We start from the raw sequence: 14,740 nt of genomic DNA on the forward strand, positions 1-14,740 counted from the left end.
TAGTAATTCCACAAGCGAAACAATCAGTGATCTAAAGTTCGAGACTCAACTACAGCATATTATTATGAATTTTTTTCATCATTAATTTCCTTTAGTTGTTTTATATAAAAAAAATATAGATCTCTTTAGTCATATATCTTAGAATTGACAACGCTATGATCAAAAAAGCTTCTATAAATATTTTAGGCTGATGATGTTAAAAAATATACTTTTCTTAGTTTTTTTACTAAGACAAGTATACTATTAAATTAAAATAATTTTTTACATAGAGAAGTCCGTTACAGTAGTTTGTTGATGGGATTCTCTAGCGTCACTATTGCATGGATGACGAATCTTACCCAAATAATTAATTCTTGATTTATAAGGGTGACATTAAAAAATTTAAATAATTTGAATTTTCAAAAATCTAAATAATTTATATATTATTATATTACATACGCAACGCGTGTGAACGATTACACTAGTATTAATTAACATTTTTATGTAAATTATAAAAATAATGACGTGTACGCAAAAGTTGAACTCCACTTTTTGATTGTAGAGGTGAAGTGTTGTTTACTTTGTTTTTAGTCAAAGTGTGAAGTTTTTTCTTTCCTTTGATAACTCCAAACATCAAATTCCTTTAAATATAACAAAATGGAATTGTATTTGTTGATAGAATTCGAATAGGGCATTCGAAAACTATAAACTTACAAGAGTTTGTGTTTCCCCCATTCATTGTATTTAAACAATTATGATCGATTTTTTTGGTTAATCATTAACCTCTTTTTTGTTCAATATTTGCTTCGAAAAAACATATATTTGCTTCGAAATTGTGCGGCCGAACGGCATCTTCTCTTTTCTTTATTTAGAAGCCAAAGCGGGGGAAGACGAAGATCAATAACGGCCCCTGTCGAATCCTTTCCGAGGTAGGGTTCCGCTGCAATGGAGCCCTTCCAATCCCTTCCTTTCCTTCTCCTCTACGGCTCCGTCATCGCCATCGCCATTGCCTCCGCCGACTCTTCGCACTCCCTCCTCCGCATGCGCATCGCTCCCGCCGGCGCCGGAGGAGCCGCCGATGGCCTCTTCTGCGACAGCTGGAGGCTCTCCGTGGAAACCAACAACGCCGGGTACTGGCGGACCATCCCGCCCAAGTGCCTCGAGATCGTAGTGACCTACGTGAACGGGGACCGCTACTTGTCCGACTCCGATATCATCGCCGTTGACTGCTTGTCCTTCGCCGAGACTGTCCGGATCGTGGGCGACAAGAAGGATGTGTGGGTCTTCGACATCGACGAGACGCTGCTTTCCAATGTTCCCTACTATTCCGTCCACGGATTCGGGTAATAAATGCCCTTACAACAATTAGATCGATTCGGATAACTACGTTTTTCTTTCACCTTTGATCAGATCGGAAGCTTTCAATGAAACTTCATTCGACGAATGGGTGGCCCTGGCGAGGGCTTCGGCTTTACCTGCAAGTCTAAGGTTGTACGATCAACTACTCGGTCTCGGATTTCAGATCGTTCTTCTCACAGGTCGAAGTGAGAATCAAAGAAACGCCACTGAGAAAAACCTGCTGCTCGCTGGTTACCATTCGTGGGAAAGGATTATTTTAAGGTGTGTTCTCAAACCTTCAAATAGGATTCCCATCATGTCTTACATGTAACCTACAACTATCTAGCTTCACAATACAGGCAAACCTCTGACTTCGGTAAGCCCGCGGTGTCGTATAAGTCGGAAAGGCGAGCAACGCTGGAAGCAGAGGGATTCAGGATTCATGGGAACTCGGGGGATCAATGGAGCGATCTGTTGGGTACGCCGATGGCTGATCGCTCCTTTAAGCTCCCTAATCCCATGTATTACATTAAATGATCTATAGAGATATTGCAGTGATTCCTTAGACATATTGTTCAAATTAGGACAAATCTGTATTCATTGGTCGAACAATCTGTATATAATAAATTAAGATATTTGTGCTTCCTGTTTATCCACTTGAACAAAATTATCATGTTTATCCTCTTCAGAGAAAAAAAAATAGATTTATTTATTTATTTATCGTGACAACAGAAAAGAGAAAAAAAATGTATCTACTGGCCAACAAAAATAGTGAAGAAATATAATTAGCATGCATTATATTTTCGTTGAAACAAAGCACCAGCAACATTCCATAAATCAAACTTGAACATAGATAGTGGCTCAGACCAAGAGAAGGGGATCATTCTGGCTTATCATACTTGCCAATAGTATTACCTCTCGCACTGTGTAGAATGATTTTGTCAGCGGTAATGATGAAACCGGAAATAGATGCTGCTAAACGATGAAAATAAATGATCGTTATATTGTTTCTACATCAGCTTGTTAAGGAATGTGCAAAGCTAGAATGCGTAGTACTTTTGAATTAAGCGAGCACTCCTATGTAACAATAGCATGGATTATTGTATGATTTGATTCATAATTATATGAAGGTGGAAATTAAGAAACAATTACAAGCAAATAAAGTTAGTCACTTCAAACGCCCCAAAAGTCAGCAAACATAAGAAACAAGACACTGCAAAGGTTTGAGATATTTTTGCTCATCTGAAATGTGGAATAGAATGAAATTTTGGCATTCAGGTTCACATGTCACACCTGAAAGAAAAGAAGGATTTGGAGAATTCTAGGGATGTTGGACAAGCAAACTTACTCTAGGTTGTATTTCCTATGTGGCAAAAAGAAGAAGAAACAAGGCGGCGAAGAGTTTTCTCTACTGACTTTCTCTCTGCATTTCCTTTGGCTAAAATGGAAGGAAGAACCGGAAGAAAAAAAAAATCGCAATTCATCGCAAAGTCATTTCTGTCTGATTTAAAGCAAAAAAGGCATTCAGATCCGTTTCCATCCGATTTAGGTGGAAAAGGCATGGTACCCAACTCCAACCTAGAAAAAGTAAAATTAATTTTGTTTCAAATAAAAAAAATTGTTTAATGCTTTTGACAATTAACTCACCTTATCCTTTGCTTGCACACCAAGTGCTTGTTGAACTGACTACACCGAGTGCATATATACCACCCAGTTTCAACTGATCTCCCAAAGAAAATAATATCATATATGCTAAGTGGGATTAATAGCTGAACTTCAATGAACAAGAAGGTTGGATAATGTGTATGCAGATGTATGCAATCGCACACATATATGGTCTGATATCATGCATTCACAATCCATGTCCTCTCGGGATGGGCAATTGGCTAGCGTATGATAGTATTGTCATCATGAGGTTTAGGGGTCAAATCTCGACTAGTAGTCGGATGCCTATCTTCCCCCATGCGAATTTGATATCCGACCTAAATGGAGGAAGATATGGAGGGACTATCGATACCCAATATTCAACCCAAATACCTGATTAAATAATATATATACATATATTAAAAAAAATCTTTTTCCAAAATCCACTATTTTTATTGATATTAGGAGGAGGGTATTTAGATGTTTAATCTATTTTTAAATTATATATATATATATATATATATATATATATATATATATATAGAGAAGATATTCAATCCTTTAATCGGTATGAGTATGCCCATAGAATATCCTATACCTGATAAGTATAGGGACAATGGATATAGAATCTGACCCGAACTCGACCCATTAATATTCCTACTTTTGCCACCATGCATACACAATCCATGTTAAAATTTAATATTAGTTATACTGACAATGCATAAATCTAGTGTAAAAAATGAGCTTATATTTACCATATATGAAATTTCAAATTAATAGGTCTCAGCAATCAATATAAACAACCTTTACATCCAGAACTATTAAATCAGTCATTGTATAAAATCCAATATCTTACATAAATTGGGTGAGTGAATCAAGCATCAAGCTCAATGTGGATGCATAAATCTACAAAGGTGACAATGATTGTGCATGATGACCATGCCAAACCAACATCGTCACAATTATACAAAGCCATGTGGGTGTTATATTACTCGTTACAGTTGTATTTCATCGCAACCTAGAGTAACATAAAGTCATTTTGAGCTAAGAAACTGATTCGAGTCAATTCATTATATTTCATCACCACCTAGAGTAACATAAAGTCATTTTGATCTAAGAAACTGATTCGAGCCAATTCATTATATTTGTTGAATAATATATTGACTTGCATTTGTCCTCAATGAATTCCCTCGAGTTATGGACAATAGATTATCCATTAATTATCATGGACAGATAGGTAAGATCAAACATAGAATTGCAATCAATTAGGGAGGCACATGCACTGATTTGGCATGATGACGACAATTAGGCCACATTTTACATCAATTATTATATTTATGTTACAGTCCTTATTTTGAGTAGTATGTTAGTGTATCATGGGCATCGAGCTATACAAGTGGCATTCTAGTCAAACTAGATTCTTGCTACCATATTCAACATCAAGCACTACCATTCTCACACAGAATTCTAAGAACTCAAAATTCAAAATTTCATTAATAAGAAGATAATCAACAAGAGTGGGTTGGGTCCTTTTTAAAAGCCCAACCATAGCTCAATCTTCCAACCCTGCAAATTTGGTAAACAAATAACCAATTCATGAACAACTTTTCCTACTAAATAAAGTATAAATTTTCCTACTTTCTCTTGACTCCTTAAAAACAAAAATCTATAACTTTTAAAAATTTATAAAATAAATTTATAACTAACCTCATCTAAAATCTCCAATATAATTTTTCTAATTTTAAATTGTATTTGGATGATTTTGCAAAACCAAGTAAAATTAAGGATTATAGGAGTCATCTGATCTCCCCCCAGCCCAACTCCATCACGCTGCTACCCAACCCCTTTATCATATTGACACCTACACTCCATGTCTCCATCTCATCTCTCATGTGTACCCACTTCCCCAAGTACTCTTATCATCATGAGAGGCATAAAACCCAATGTGTGAGATCATCAACAGACGTGTGAAGCATCTAGTTACTAAATCCTAAAAATGTAGATTGTCAATGGCCCATGAGGGCACAAGTTCTCAAAAAAGAAGAAAAAAAATCATTTACTGATTTGTTGTTACAGAATCATGGAAGTTTGTGTTTTCATATATTAATTATGTTCATGCCTGCAAGGTTAAAAAGTTTCTTAACTCATGTCTCATTGATGTATATGGATAATGGTCATACCTTCATAGTTATGAAATGCGTGCACCTGGTTACACCTAGGCGCAAGGTTCATCCAAGCACACCATTTACACCAGGCACAGTACTTGAATGAAGCGCACTTAATCACACGCCTTTTGAGAGGTTAAGGTGCACTTGAGGAGCGATTTTCCTCACCTCATTGAAGTTTAATTTTAAAGTTCAATCCATACCTTTAATTATCCTTTAAATTAATTATATTGCATTAACTTGCATACATGCGACACATTTTTATTGCGTGGTTCTTCCCCTCCCCTAGAAAATGAACTTCAACTCCCTTAGTCGAGGACGGATCCTCTTGACCGTACTTTGCGGTCCAGAGGATGAACCACTCCATTCATTGGTGGGATCTTCTAGACCCCACTGATTATACATGTAGGGTCCAGTTTATCTCACCAATGAGATACCCCTGGTCTAGAAACGGACAAGGGGTAGGGGTACAGAGGATTTCATCAGCCTTAGTCTCTTGCAAACTTATTTCATTGATTTTCTCTCAATGTGACTCTTCCTCTCCCACAAAAAATCAATATCAACCTTCCCTCACCGCCAACGTATTTCACTGATTTTCTATGTGGTGCTACTTTTCAAAAATCTGCACCACTTTGATGCTGATTTTGGTGCTGATTTCCAAAATTAGCACCACTTTGATGTTGTATTTTGAAAATCAACACCACAGTGATGGTGTTCTTTGAAATACAGCACTACAGTGGTGTTGTTCTTTGAAATACAATATGTTGTCTTTGAAATACAACATGTTGTCCTTTGAATGCACTACTAGGTAAAACAGAAAATCGATTAAGATTTAGATACAAATCTGAAACAACCGACAATGATGGTAATGATATGATTGGGGAAAATGATGAAGATTTTGATGATTTAGGTATTTAAAGTTTAATTTTGATTATAAAGATAAACTATTTGAATGTTAATGAATTTTATATTTACATTATTGTTTAATAGTTTGTGAAATATTTAAATTTTATTAGTGAAATATTTTGGCAAAAATTCTTCATATATGTTTGAATTGGAAAAATTTATACCCAAAGCGCCTTATTTTGGTAAGGCATGCGCCTCACCTTGCACCTAGCACCTTAGGCTCTACAACATCTATGCACTTTTGAGCGCCTCACACGTTAAATAACTATGCATATCTTGATACTTATGTGCACTAGTACTTCCTCTTTCCTACATCATACACAAACATTTTACCAACAGACTCAGGCTATTTTTTTTTCAAGATACAACATTTAAAATAGAGTAATCTAACTCTCAAAAAAAAATCAAAAGTGAGAAATCCACCAGCATTGACTAATATTCTTTAGAGAACAAACCTGCCGTTATAATCAGTGCTTGAGCATTGTATTTGAGGTTACGTTTGGCCCAAGGAATAACACGACATCCAACCAACTGAAACAAAAATGTCAAAGTCAGGAAAATCCAAATTGAGAGAAATATAGAAATAACAAGTGTGAATATCGAGTTGTACTCAGTTGATCCATGTTAACATTGAAAATTGAGTAACAGATTTCAATAGTTTGGTAATTCTCAACTGACGTGGCACGAGCATATTCAATATACAATGAAGGTATGGAAAATTCAGGATGAAAATAGAGAAGTATTAGAAAGAAAACACACCGTAGGCACGGCAGCAATTGAACCAGTTAGTGCAGCTGTCTTAAGTCCAGCATAAACTGCTTCTGTGGAACAAAAGCACAGAAGTAAGAAAGTGAGTCGGTGATTCATAAACAAGGCCAACTAAAAACATATATTAACAAAAAAAAATTATGCTATGTAGCTAATAATAAAAAAAATCAATTCATTCAAATTCAAAAAGGAGGAAATGGCAAATAAAGGCCATCATATGATACCAGAAGGCCAAAAAGCAATGGCACTCTATTACATTAACAACGAGTATTATTTATTATAAATAGAAAAGTCTCAATTAAAGGGCAAAGAACATTTCACAAGAACTCAAGGCAGGTTTTGAACCAATATAGCCAGCCATAAGTAATAAGTACCAGTCCAATAAAGAAGAAATCATGATTATAAAACTCCTATCATCAATGAGAATATCTTGTTTATTTATATAGTAACGGCAATATATCTTGCATCAAACTTTAAATGATCCTCAATGCGAATAAGAAAATTATTTAAGAACCCAAAACAGGAATTTTTTTTCATGGGAAACACAAAATAAAGACAAGAAATATAGAAATTAGGTTGATAGCACATCTTAAACGACCAGGCACAGATTGTTACACATAGATAACCTGAAAAAAGTAAATTTTTGCATAATATAAACAATTACAGACTAATTGAAATAGAAGCATCAATAATCACCATCCAGAATATCCAGATTAATTAATTATTTAAATTAAAAACAAAAGCATTTTTTAAAACATGAATTGATAAAAACATCAGAATTAACCAAAATCGCCCCTTTACTTTTGGTCAGCACAACAAGCAACTAATCTAAAAAGTATTATTGTGCAAATCCACATAGTGCTGTTAGAAATCACTTAACTTCCCTGCATTATGTTAGCGTAATAAGCAACTTAATGCACTCCCATAAAATGCAGCATGTAATTCAACAGAGCATCCAAAACCTACTGATGCCTTACAGTAGAAATTAATTTGAGAACACTAGAACTAACTACTTTTAGATTGATTCAAAAATATTGCCTTTTGTTCCCAATATTCTACCGTTTTATATTTAAAATGACTACATATTCTAATTTAATACTTCTAACCTCATAAGAATCATTCTAATCTTCTACTTTATATTAGATTTTACATTTTCATTGGATCACAAAAGGTTGATATTTTTTAATAAATTAAGATTCTCGTTTACCTTAACTTTAAAGAAGCTATCAGTTTAAAATTGCTATTGAATCAATTGCTTGCCATCAGTACCAACCCTAATTCCGGGAAAAAAAAGTCTGGAAACAACTATTAGTTTGAAACTGGCTCATCTCGAAGTTTCTAAGCCATCGCTTTAACTCTTGAGAGATCCTATCCTCATTCCTACTCTTTCTCGCCTTCTCTACTGCTTCTTACCATTGGTTATCGCATATCTGCGTATGTCGTCATGTCGACTTGGTAAAAAATATGTGCTTGTATTGAGAGACTCTTTCTCAGACAAAAATTTGCTAGCTACTAAGATCTCCGATCAGCATACACATGTAAGTGAGAAATTATTAGCTTTTTCAGAGATATCAATCATTTTAATTTCAACATAAAACTGATATGATATTAACAGGTGAGAGACGATTTCACATGAAAAAAAGTTAGGATCGCGCATGAACAGAAATCAGAAGCCATAACTCATACCTCGAACGGTACTCTTAGAATTCGAGATCTTCTCCTCATTCGGTGAAGCGATCACAGGATTCATAGCTCTCGATCAATCTTTTTCCCTCGCCGATGCAGAAACCCCCTTAGGATTTTCTCAACAATTTTATGTCCGCATAGCATATATTTAAGCGAAGAGCAATGATTCTCGCAGCGAACTCGGTCAGCGAAAACTCATCGCGACCGAGTTGGCTGCTTGCGTGGCGATGCCCACCTCAGCACCAAGCCCGTGCCCTAACTTTTTCTCCTCCCCCTTTCTCTTGCGCGAAAAGCCCGTCGCATGAGCATCCTCTCCTGCCCTAACTCAACTCCTCCTACTTCCTCTTTCGCGATTCTCCTTCGCGAAGCTCCCGAGCCGCTTCTGAGTTCCCTTTCGAGAAGAGAGAAGCGAAGCCTGTCGCTTCCTCCCCTGCCCTAACTCAGTTCCTCCTCCTCCTCCCTCTTTCGCGAGCGTTTCTGAGTTCCCCTTCGAGAAGAGAGAAGCGAAGCCCGTCCCCCTTCGCGCCCTAACTTCTTCGGCTGCAGTGAGTTTTCTCCTTCCTCTTACTCCAGTGAGTTTTCTTTCTTTTTTTTCACAGTTCACGTTTTTGCTCCATTTGCATGCCCTAACTCCTCCTTCTTCTTCCCTCTTCCTTAGCACTAGCAGACAAGGAGCAATTTGAGTTTGAGCACCAACCAGCAAGTTATAGCACATCAAGTTTTGTGTGAAATCAGGCTTCGCTCTACTTTGTCGGTCGCAACTTCGGTAACCCACTTTTTTCTTTTCATCTCTGCACCTCTCCGATTCGATTTCAACATTCAATTTCGTGCTTGATTAAAAATTGACTGAGTTAAAGGGTATTTGATTTATACATCTGTTGATTGCTAGATTTCCAACCAAAATAGTCAACTATATACTCTTTTTTTTTTGTTTATGCTCATAAATGAGATTTTTTGTTGAATTTTGTTTATGATTTTAATAAGTTAGTCTACTGTTTGCTTGAATTTTGTTCATGCTCATAGTTGTATGCCTGCAAATTAGTCTACTGTTTACAAATTATATGAACCGGGTGAAGAATTGAAGGTCTATATTCTTTTTTTTAGCTTTGTTTTGTTTTTCTCCACTTTGTTTCATGTTTTTTGATCCTGTCTATATTTTCTATTTATTTTTGGCCCTGTATTTTTTAAATAAATGTAGGTGAAGAAAGTATCATGGAAGAAGGAAAAATTGATTCAAATGAGATAACGGATAACAATGACCATATGGATCAAGACCCATCTCCATCTAGTGTAAATGAAGTCAAGCTCCCTGAGATTGGAATGACTTTTTTATCTGAAGAAGAAGTTCGTACTTTTTATAATTCGTATGCTCAGAATGTTGGTTTCAGTATTTGCAAATTAGGTGGTAGAAATGGAGATGATGGAAAGCAAAAATATTTCTCTATTGGATGTGCCAAAAATGGTAGAAAAGTATCTCAAGCAAAAAATGTTTTATACCCTCGACCTTCTACTAAGATGAATTGCAAAGCTAAGATTAATGTTGCTATTCGCAATGATGGAAGTTTTGTGATAACTAGTGTATGCCTTGATCATAATCATATTTTGAGCCCTGGAAAGTCACGACATTTTAGATGTAATAAAGTATTGGATTCAGCTACAAAGAGAAAATTAGAGTTAAATGATCAAGCTGGAATAACTTTATGTAAAAGTTTTCAATTATTTGTAGTTGAGGCTGGAGGCTATGAGAATTTAGCATTTGATGAGAGAAAGTGTAGAAATTATATTTCAGAAGTTAGAAGGTTGAGGTTAGGGGATGGAGATGCTGAAGCTTTGAGTAATTATTTTTGTCGCATGCAAAGTAGGAACTCTAACTTTTTTTATGTGCTTGATTTAGATGGGGAATCTCGAATAAGAAATATTTTTTGGGCAGATGCAAGATGTAGGGCTGCATATGAATACTTTTCTGATGTCGTGACTTTTGATACAACCTATTTGACTAATAGTTATGACATGCCATTTGCTCCATTTGTTGGGGTGAATCATCATGGTCAATCTATTTTGCTAGGATGTGGATTATTATCAAGTGAAGACTCAGCAACTTTCATATGGTTGTTCAAATCTTGGTTGTCATGTATGCTTAGACGTGCTCCAAAGGCTATAATCACAGACCAATGTCGCGCCATGGCAATTGTAATTGAAGAAGTATTTCCGAATTCGCATCATCGTCTGTGTCTTGGCATATCATGAAAAAACTTCCAGCAAAATTAGGTGGCCATGCTCAATACAAAACGATAAAGAAACAATTGAAGAACATTGTTTATAACTCTCTTACAATTGATGAGTGTGATGAAAATTGGTTGAAAATGATTGAGGAGTTTAATTTGGAGAACAATGATTGGTTGAAATCTTTGCATAAAGAACGGAATAAATGGATACCTGTATATGTTAAAGATAAGTTTTGGGCAGGTATGTCCACATCTCAAAGAAGTGAAAGTATGAATGCATTTTTTGATGACTACATTCATTCTAAAACATCCTTGAAGCAATTTGTTGAGCAGTATGATAGTGCTTTGAAGAAGAAGATTGAGAATGAAAAACATATGGATTTTGTTTCTTTTAATTCTATAATGCCAGTTATTCTTGGTCATCCTATTGAAAGACAATTTCAAAATGCTTACACAAACAACTTATTTAAGTTGTTCCAAGATGAAATTAGGGGGTTGATGTTTTGCAATGCCTCTTTGTTGAAAGAAGAAGGGACAACTTTAGTATTTGAAGTAGTAGAAACTATGTTGGGAAAGAATGGAGAACCTGTAAGAGAAGTTTCCTTTAGGGTACATTACACGGAGTTACATTGCCAATTGAAGTGTGTGTGCCGTCTATTTGAGTTTCGGGGAATTTTATGTAGGCATGTGATCAATGTGTTGATAAGAATGAAGGTGATTGAGGTTCCTATGAATTATATTATGGACCGATGGCGCAAAGATATTAAGCGTGGTTATCAAAGTATCAGTAACATCTATGATGATTATGGTTGTGATGGAGAAAGACATCGGTATAATATTCTCACTCTATTGATACAAGAGGTTCAACAACTTGGCGCAAAAAATGACAACAGTTGTTCAGTTTTGGTGGAAATGTTGAAAGACACGAAGGAAAAATTGATTGCTATTGATTTTGAGCATTCAAGGGCTGAACAATTGAAAGAAGTATCTACATCCAGTGCAAAAGCGATACATTCTCCATTAAAAGTAAGATCTCGAGGTCGTCCACCTACAAAGAGGAAACAATCTAAGGTTGAACAAATTATGAAGAAATCAATTGCAAAGGTCCGAAAGAAGGTAAATGATACATATAATAGATACCTAAAATAATTGTGTGGTCTTGTTTTAGCTAGTTTAAATTTTTTTTCTATGATATATGATGGGTTGAAATCACTGCAGGGAGTTGCATGTTCTGAAGCTTGTTCTGAAACTATTGTATGACCTGCTATTCTGAAATCACTGCAGGGAGTTGATTGGTGGCTGATTGCTTGTAGTCTATGTCAATATCAATTTGCATATTTTGGTTTCTGTTTTCCTTTTGCATAATTGCTATCCTATTAGCCGATTCTTTCAATTTGCAGCTTGCTGTCCTGAGTAAAATTCTGCTGGAGCTTCTATGATATATGAGGGTTGAACCTGCTGCAGGGAGTTACTGGGTCTAGGGAGTTACTGGGTCTGAAGATTTTTCTGAAGTTGTTGTCTGACCTGCATATGTAACTGGAGCCTAGTTCATTGTTGTTTTTTTTTGGCATAATTGTTGAGCTCGTATGTATATGTATCTGGAGTCTTTTTAGATTTGGAGTTACTTTGATGGAATTGGCATAGCTTACTTGTAATGTGAAAGTGTTATTCTAGCTTCTATCTAGAGTCTATGGAAGTGTTATTCTAGCTTAATTTGGAGTTACATTAAATAAATCTTTATTCTGCTGTTGAAAATTCAGCCCCTGATTTGCATGGATGAGTTGCTCCATCACTGATTCACGAGAAAGATTGCTAAAATATTTCTGAGACTCATTCAAAATTTTCTTTTTTGAAATATATAACATGATTACATGAGGTTTCTGTTAGGACCTTCAAGTGAAATACAGCATAAAGGGCTTGTTCTTAAGGGCTTGTTCTTATTCTTTTGATGGAATTTCTGATGGAATTGGTACGATACATGTTGTGGATCGGTCAACAGACCGATCCATAGCCTTCCGGACCGATCAGGACATATCCTGATCGATCTGGGATGAGTCTGATCGGTCTGTGGACCGATCAGCTTGTGCGTGGATCGGTCCACAGACCGATCCCCCTTATCGCTTTGAGTCCCAGCGCATCCCATCGCTTCTTTCTGATCCTGATCGGTCTGTAGATCGATCAGATAACCCACAGAATGCTTCTGTGTGGTTACTGATCTGTCCACAGACCGATCAGATAACCCACAGAAAGATTCTGTGTGGTTACTGATCGGTCACCAGACCGATCAGTGAATCCTTAGTATCACTGGATCGGTCTGCAGACCGATCCAGTGCTCATGTGGGTTTTTGTGGTTACCATTGATCGATCACCAGACCGATCAATGAATCCTTAGTATCACTGGATCGGTTTGCAGACCGATCCAGTGCTCATGTTTCTTTGCTAAGTAACCAAAGAAACAAAAACAAGCAGAACTAAGGCACCAGTTCTGATAGCAGCAAGGAAAGGAAGCCGGTGGAAATTAGACAACGTGACATCCATGCTGAGACAAATCATTTGCATTTTACACATAAGTGGTTCACAAAAGTGATTGGCACAGAAGGTGGATAGTCTTTGGGGAGTCTCAGGTATGAGCATGCACACTACAAGCTATGGAATTCTACTATGGTAAAGGCAAATAACTAACTGCTAATAACAATATTGGGTCAAGGAAAAAAAAGTAGAGAATGGAGATCATAGAAAGGCTCACCTATGGTACGTCATAACCAGGAAATTTTAGTCGCCTAATATTTTAAGGTATGTTGGAAAAAGTATTGTACGTAACAAAAATATTGAGAATTGAAAAGCTAAAATTTTAATATTGGTCTTTCTTCAGAGACAATGAAAAGCCATATAGCAGAATCCCACCATGCTGATAGAGTTAAGCTAGGTTGGGCAAAACACACTAATTAGAATCAAGAAGCATGAATGGATAGTACAGACATTACTAAATCAATGACATCACATAAATTATTACCACAGTATTAGCATAACCATCACATAAATTATACAAGAGGAATGATTCTCAAATCAATGGCATCACATAGAACACAAACATTACTTAACACAAACATTACAATATCCAAATGAATTAACAGCCAAAACATTACAACACAAACATTACTTAACAGCTTGTACATTACAACGCAAACATTACTTAACACTAACTAAACAGATGAACTAACAACCCAATCTGGATTACGGCACAGAGAATCAAGTTCATCGTCACTAATATCCAAATGAATTTTGGTACATTGATTATTCTTTGATTATGCCCATGAGAAGCATGGTGTTCACTTTCAATTTTGCAGGATGAAGTAGTATCAGCGTCACCCACTTTTGCCATCCATGTTGTCCACATCTGTAATAGTATCTTCCAGGATTTTTGTTTGATTTAGAAACACACACCATTGTTCTTTCTCCGCATTCCCTACATGTTACATGTTGAAATCTTGTATTGTCGATGTTGCTGTAACTTGATTCAGCCATGAAATAACAACCTAATAAAAGGGCAAATCAATAATACCGTTTGGATATTAGCAATCAATAATACCTTTTATAGTTAAGATAAACTAATACCAAATTACACTACGACTATTTCAATGGTTTGTTCCTATCCATCTTAGTCATAGCTACTGTTTATAATTTATAAAGAACTGATAACATGATCTTCTGTGTGTGACACCACACACCATGTTATCTATAATATAAATTAATTGAACAACTACACTTAACATGTAGATATTGACCAATGTGATTCTTAAATATTTATACAAAAGTTAGGCTTTTAGTATACATTCCAACAGTTAGTCATCTTACCACTCCTCCACACACTCTTGAACACAATGGATACTCTGAACATCATTATCGCCATATAGTCGAAACCGGTCTCACTTTGTTGCACAGAGTATCTATTCCACTCACTTTCTGGCCTTATACCTTTGCTGCGGTAGTCTATTTAATTATCCGCATGCCTACGGTCGGTCTCTCCCG

At 36.1% G+C, this 14,740-nt stretch overlaps 3 protein-coding genes across 6 annotated transcripts; 2 read left to right on the forward strand and 1 right to left on the reverse strand.

The window, feature by feature from the left end:
• Positions 1–821: 821 nt before the first annotated feature.
• On the forward strand, positions 822–1,963 carry LOC121989146 (acid phosphatase 1-like). The gene is made up of 3 exons (XM_042543013.1): positions 822–1,322; positions 1,390–1,599; positions 1,677–1,963. The coding sequence occupies exons 1-3, from the start codon at positions 925–927 to the stop codon at positions 1,852–1,854; spliced, it is 786 nt and encodes a 261-aa protein (XP_042398947.1). The 5' UTR covers positions 822–924; the 3' UTR covers positions 1,855–1,963.
• Positions 1,964–2,086: 123 nt separating this feature from the next.
• On the reverse strand, positions 2,087–8,658 carry LOC121989147 (early nodulin-93-like). Its single transcript, XM_042543014.1, has 4 exons — positions 8,487–8,658; positions 6,792–6,853; positions 6,488–6,563; positions 2,087–2,289 (listed from the first exon to the last, which is right to left on the reverse strand). The coding sequence occupies exons 1-4, from the start codon at positions 8,548–8,550 to the stop codon at positions 2,198–2,200; spliced, it is 294 nt and encodes a 97-aa protein (XP_042398948.1). The 5' UTR covers positions 8,551–8,658; the 3' UTR covers positions 2,087–2,197.
• Positions 8,659–8,889: 231 nt separating this feature from the next.
• On the forward strand, positions 8,890–12,460 carry LOC121989145 (protein FAR-RED IMPAIRED RESPONSE 1-like). 4 transcript variants are annotated; one of them, XM_042543012.1, is made up of 5 exons: positions 8,890–9,031; positions 9,145–9,252; positions 9,685–11,827; positions 11,930–12,029; positions 12,112–12,460. In XM_042543012.1, the coding sequence occupies exons 3-4, from the start codon at positions 10,730–10,732 to the stop codon at positions 11,969–11,971; spliced, it is 1,140 nt and encodes a 379-aa protein (XP_042398946.1). In that variant the 5' UTR covers positions 8,890–9,031; positions 9,145–9,252; positions 9,685–10,729; the 3' UTR covers positions 11,972–12,029; positions 12,112–12,460. The 4 variants fall into 4 exon arrangements, 2 of the variants coding, with proteins under 2 accessions (XP_042398946.1, XP_042398945.1); XM_042543011.1 differs by having other exon boundaries at positions 8,918–9,058; XR_006114189.1 differs by lacking the exons at positions 9,685–11,827; positions 11,930–12,029.
• Positions 12,461–14,740: the final 2,280 nt, after the last annotated feature.

This window comes from Zingiber officinale, chromosome 6B (assembly GCF_018446385.1).
Source record: "Zingiber officinale cultivar Zhangliang chromosome 6B, Zo_v1.1, whole genome shotgun sequence".
Taxonomy (NCBI): Eukaryota; Viridiplantae; Streptophyta; class Magnoliopsida; order Zingiberales; family Zingiberaceae; genus Zingiber; species Zingiber officinale.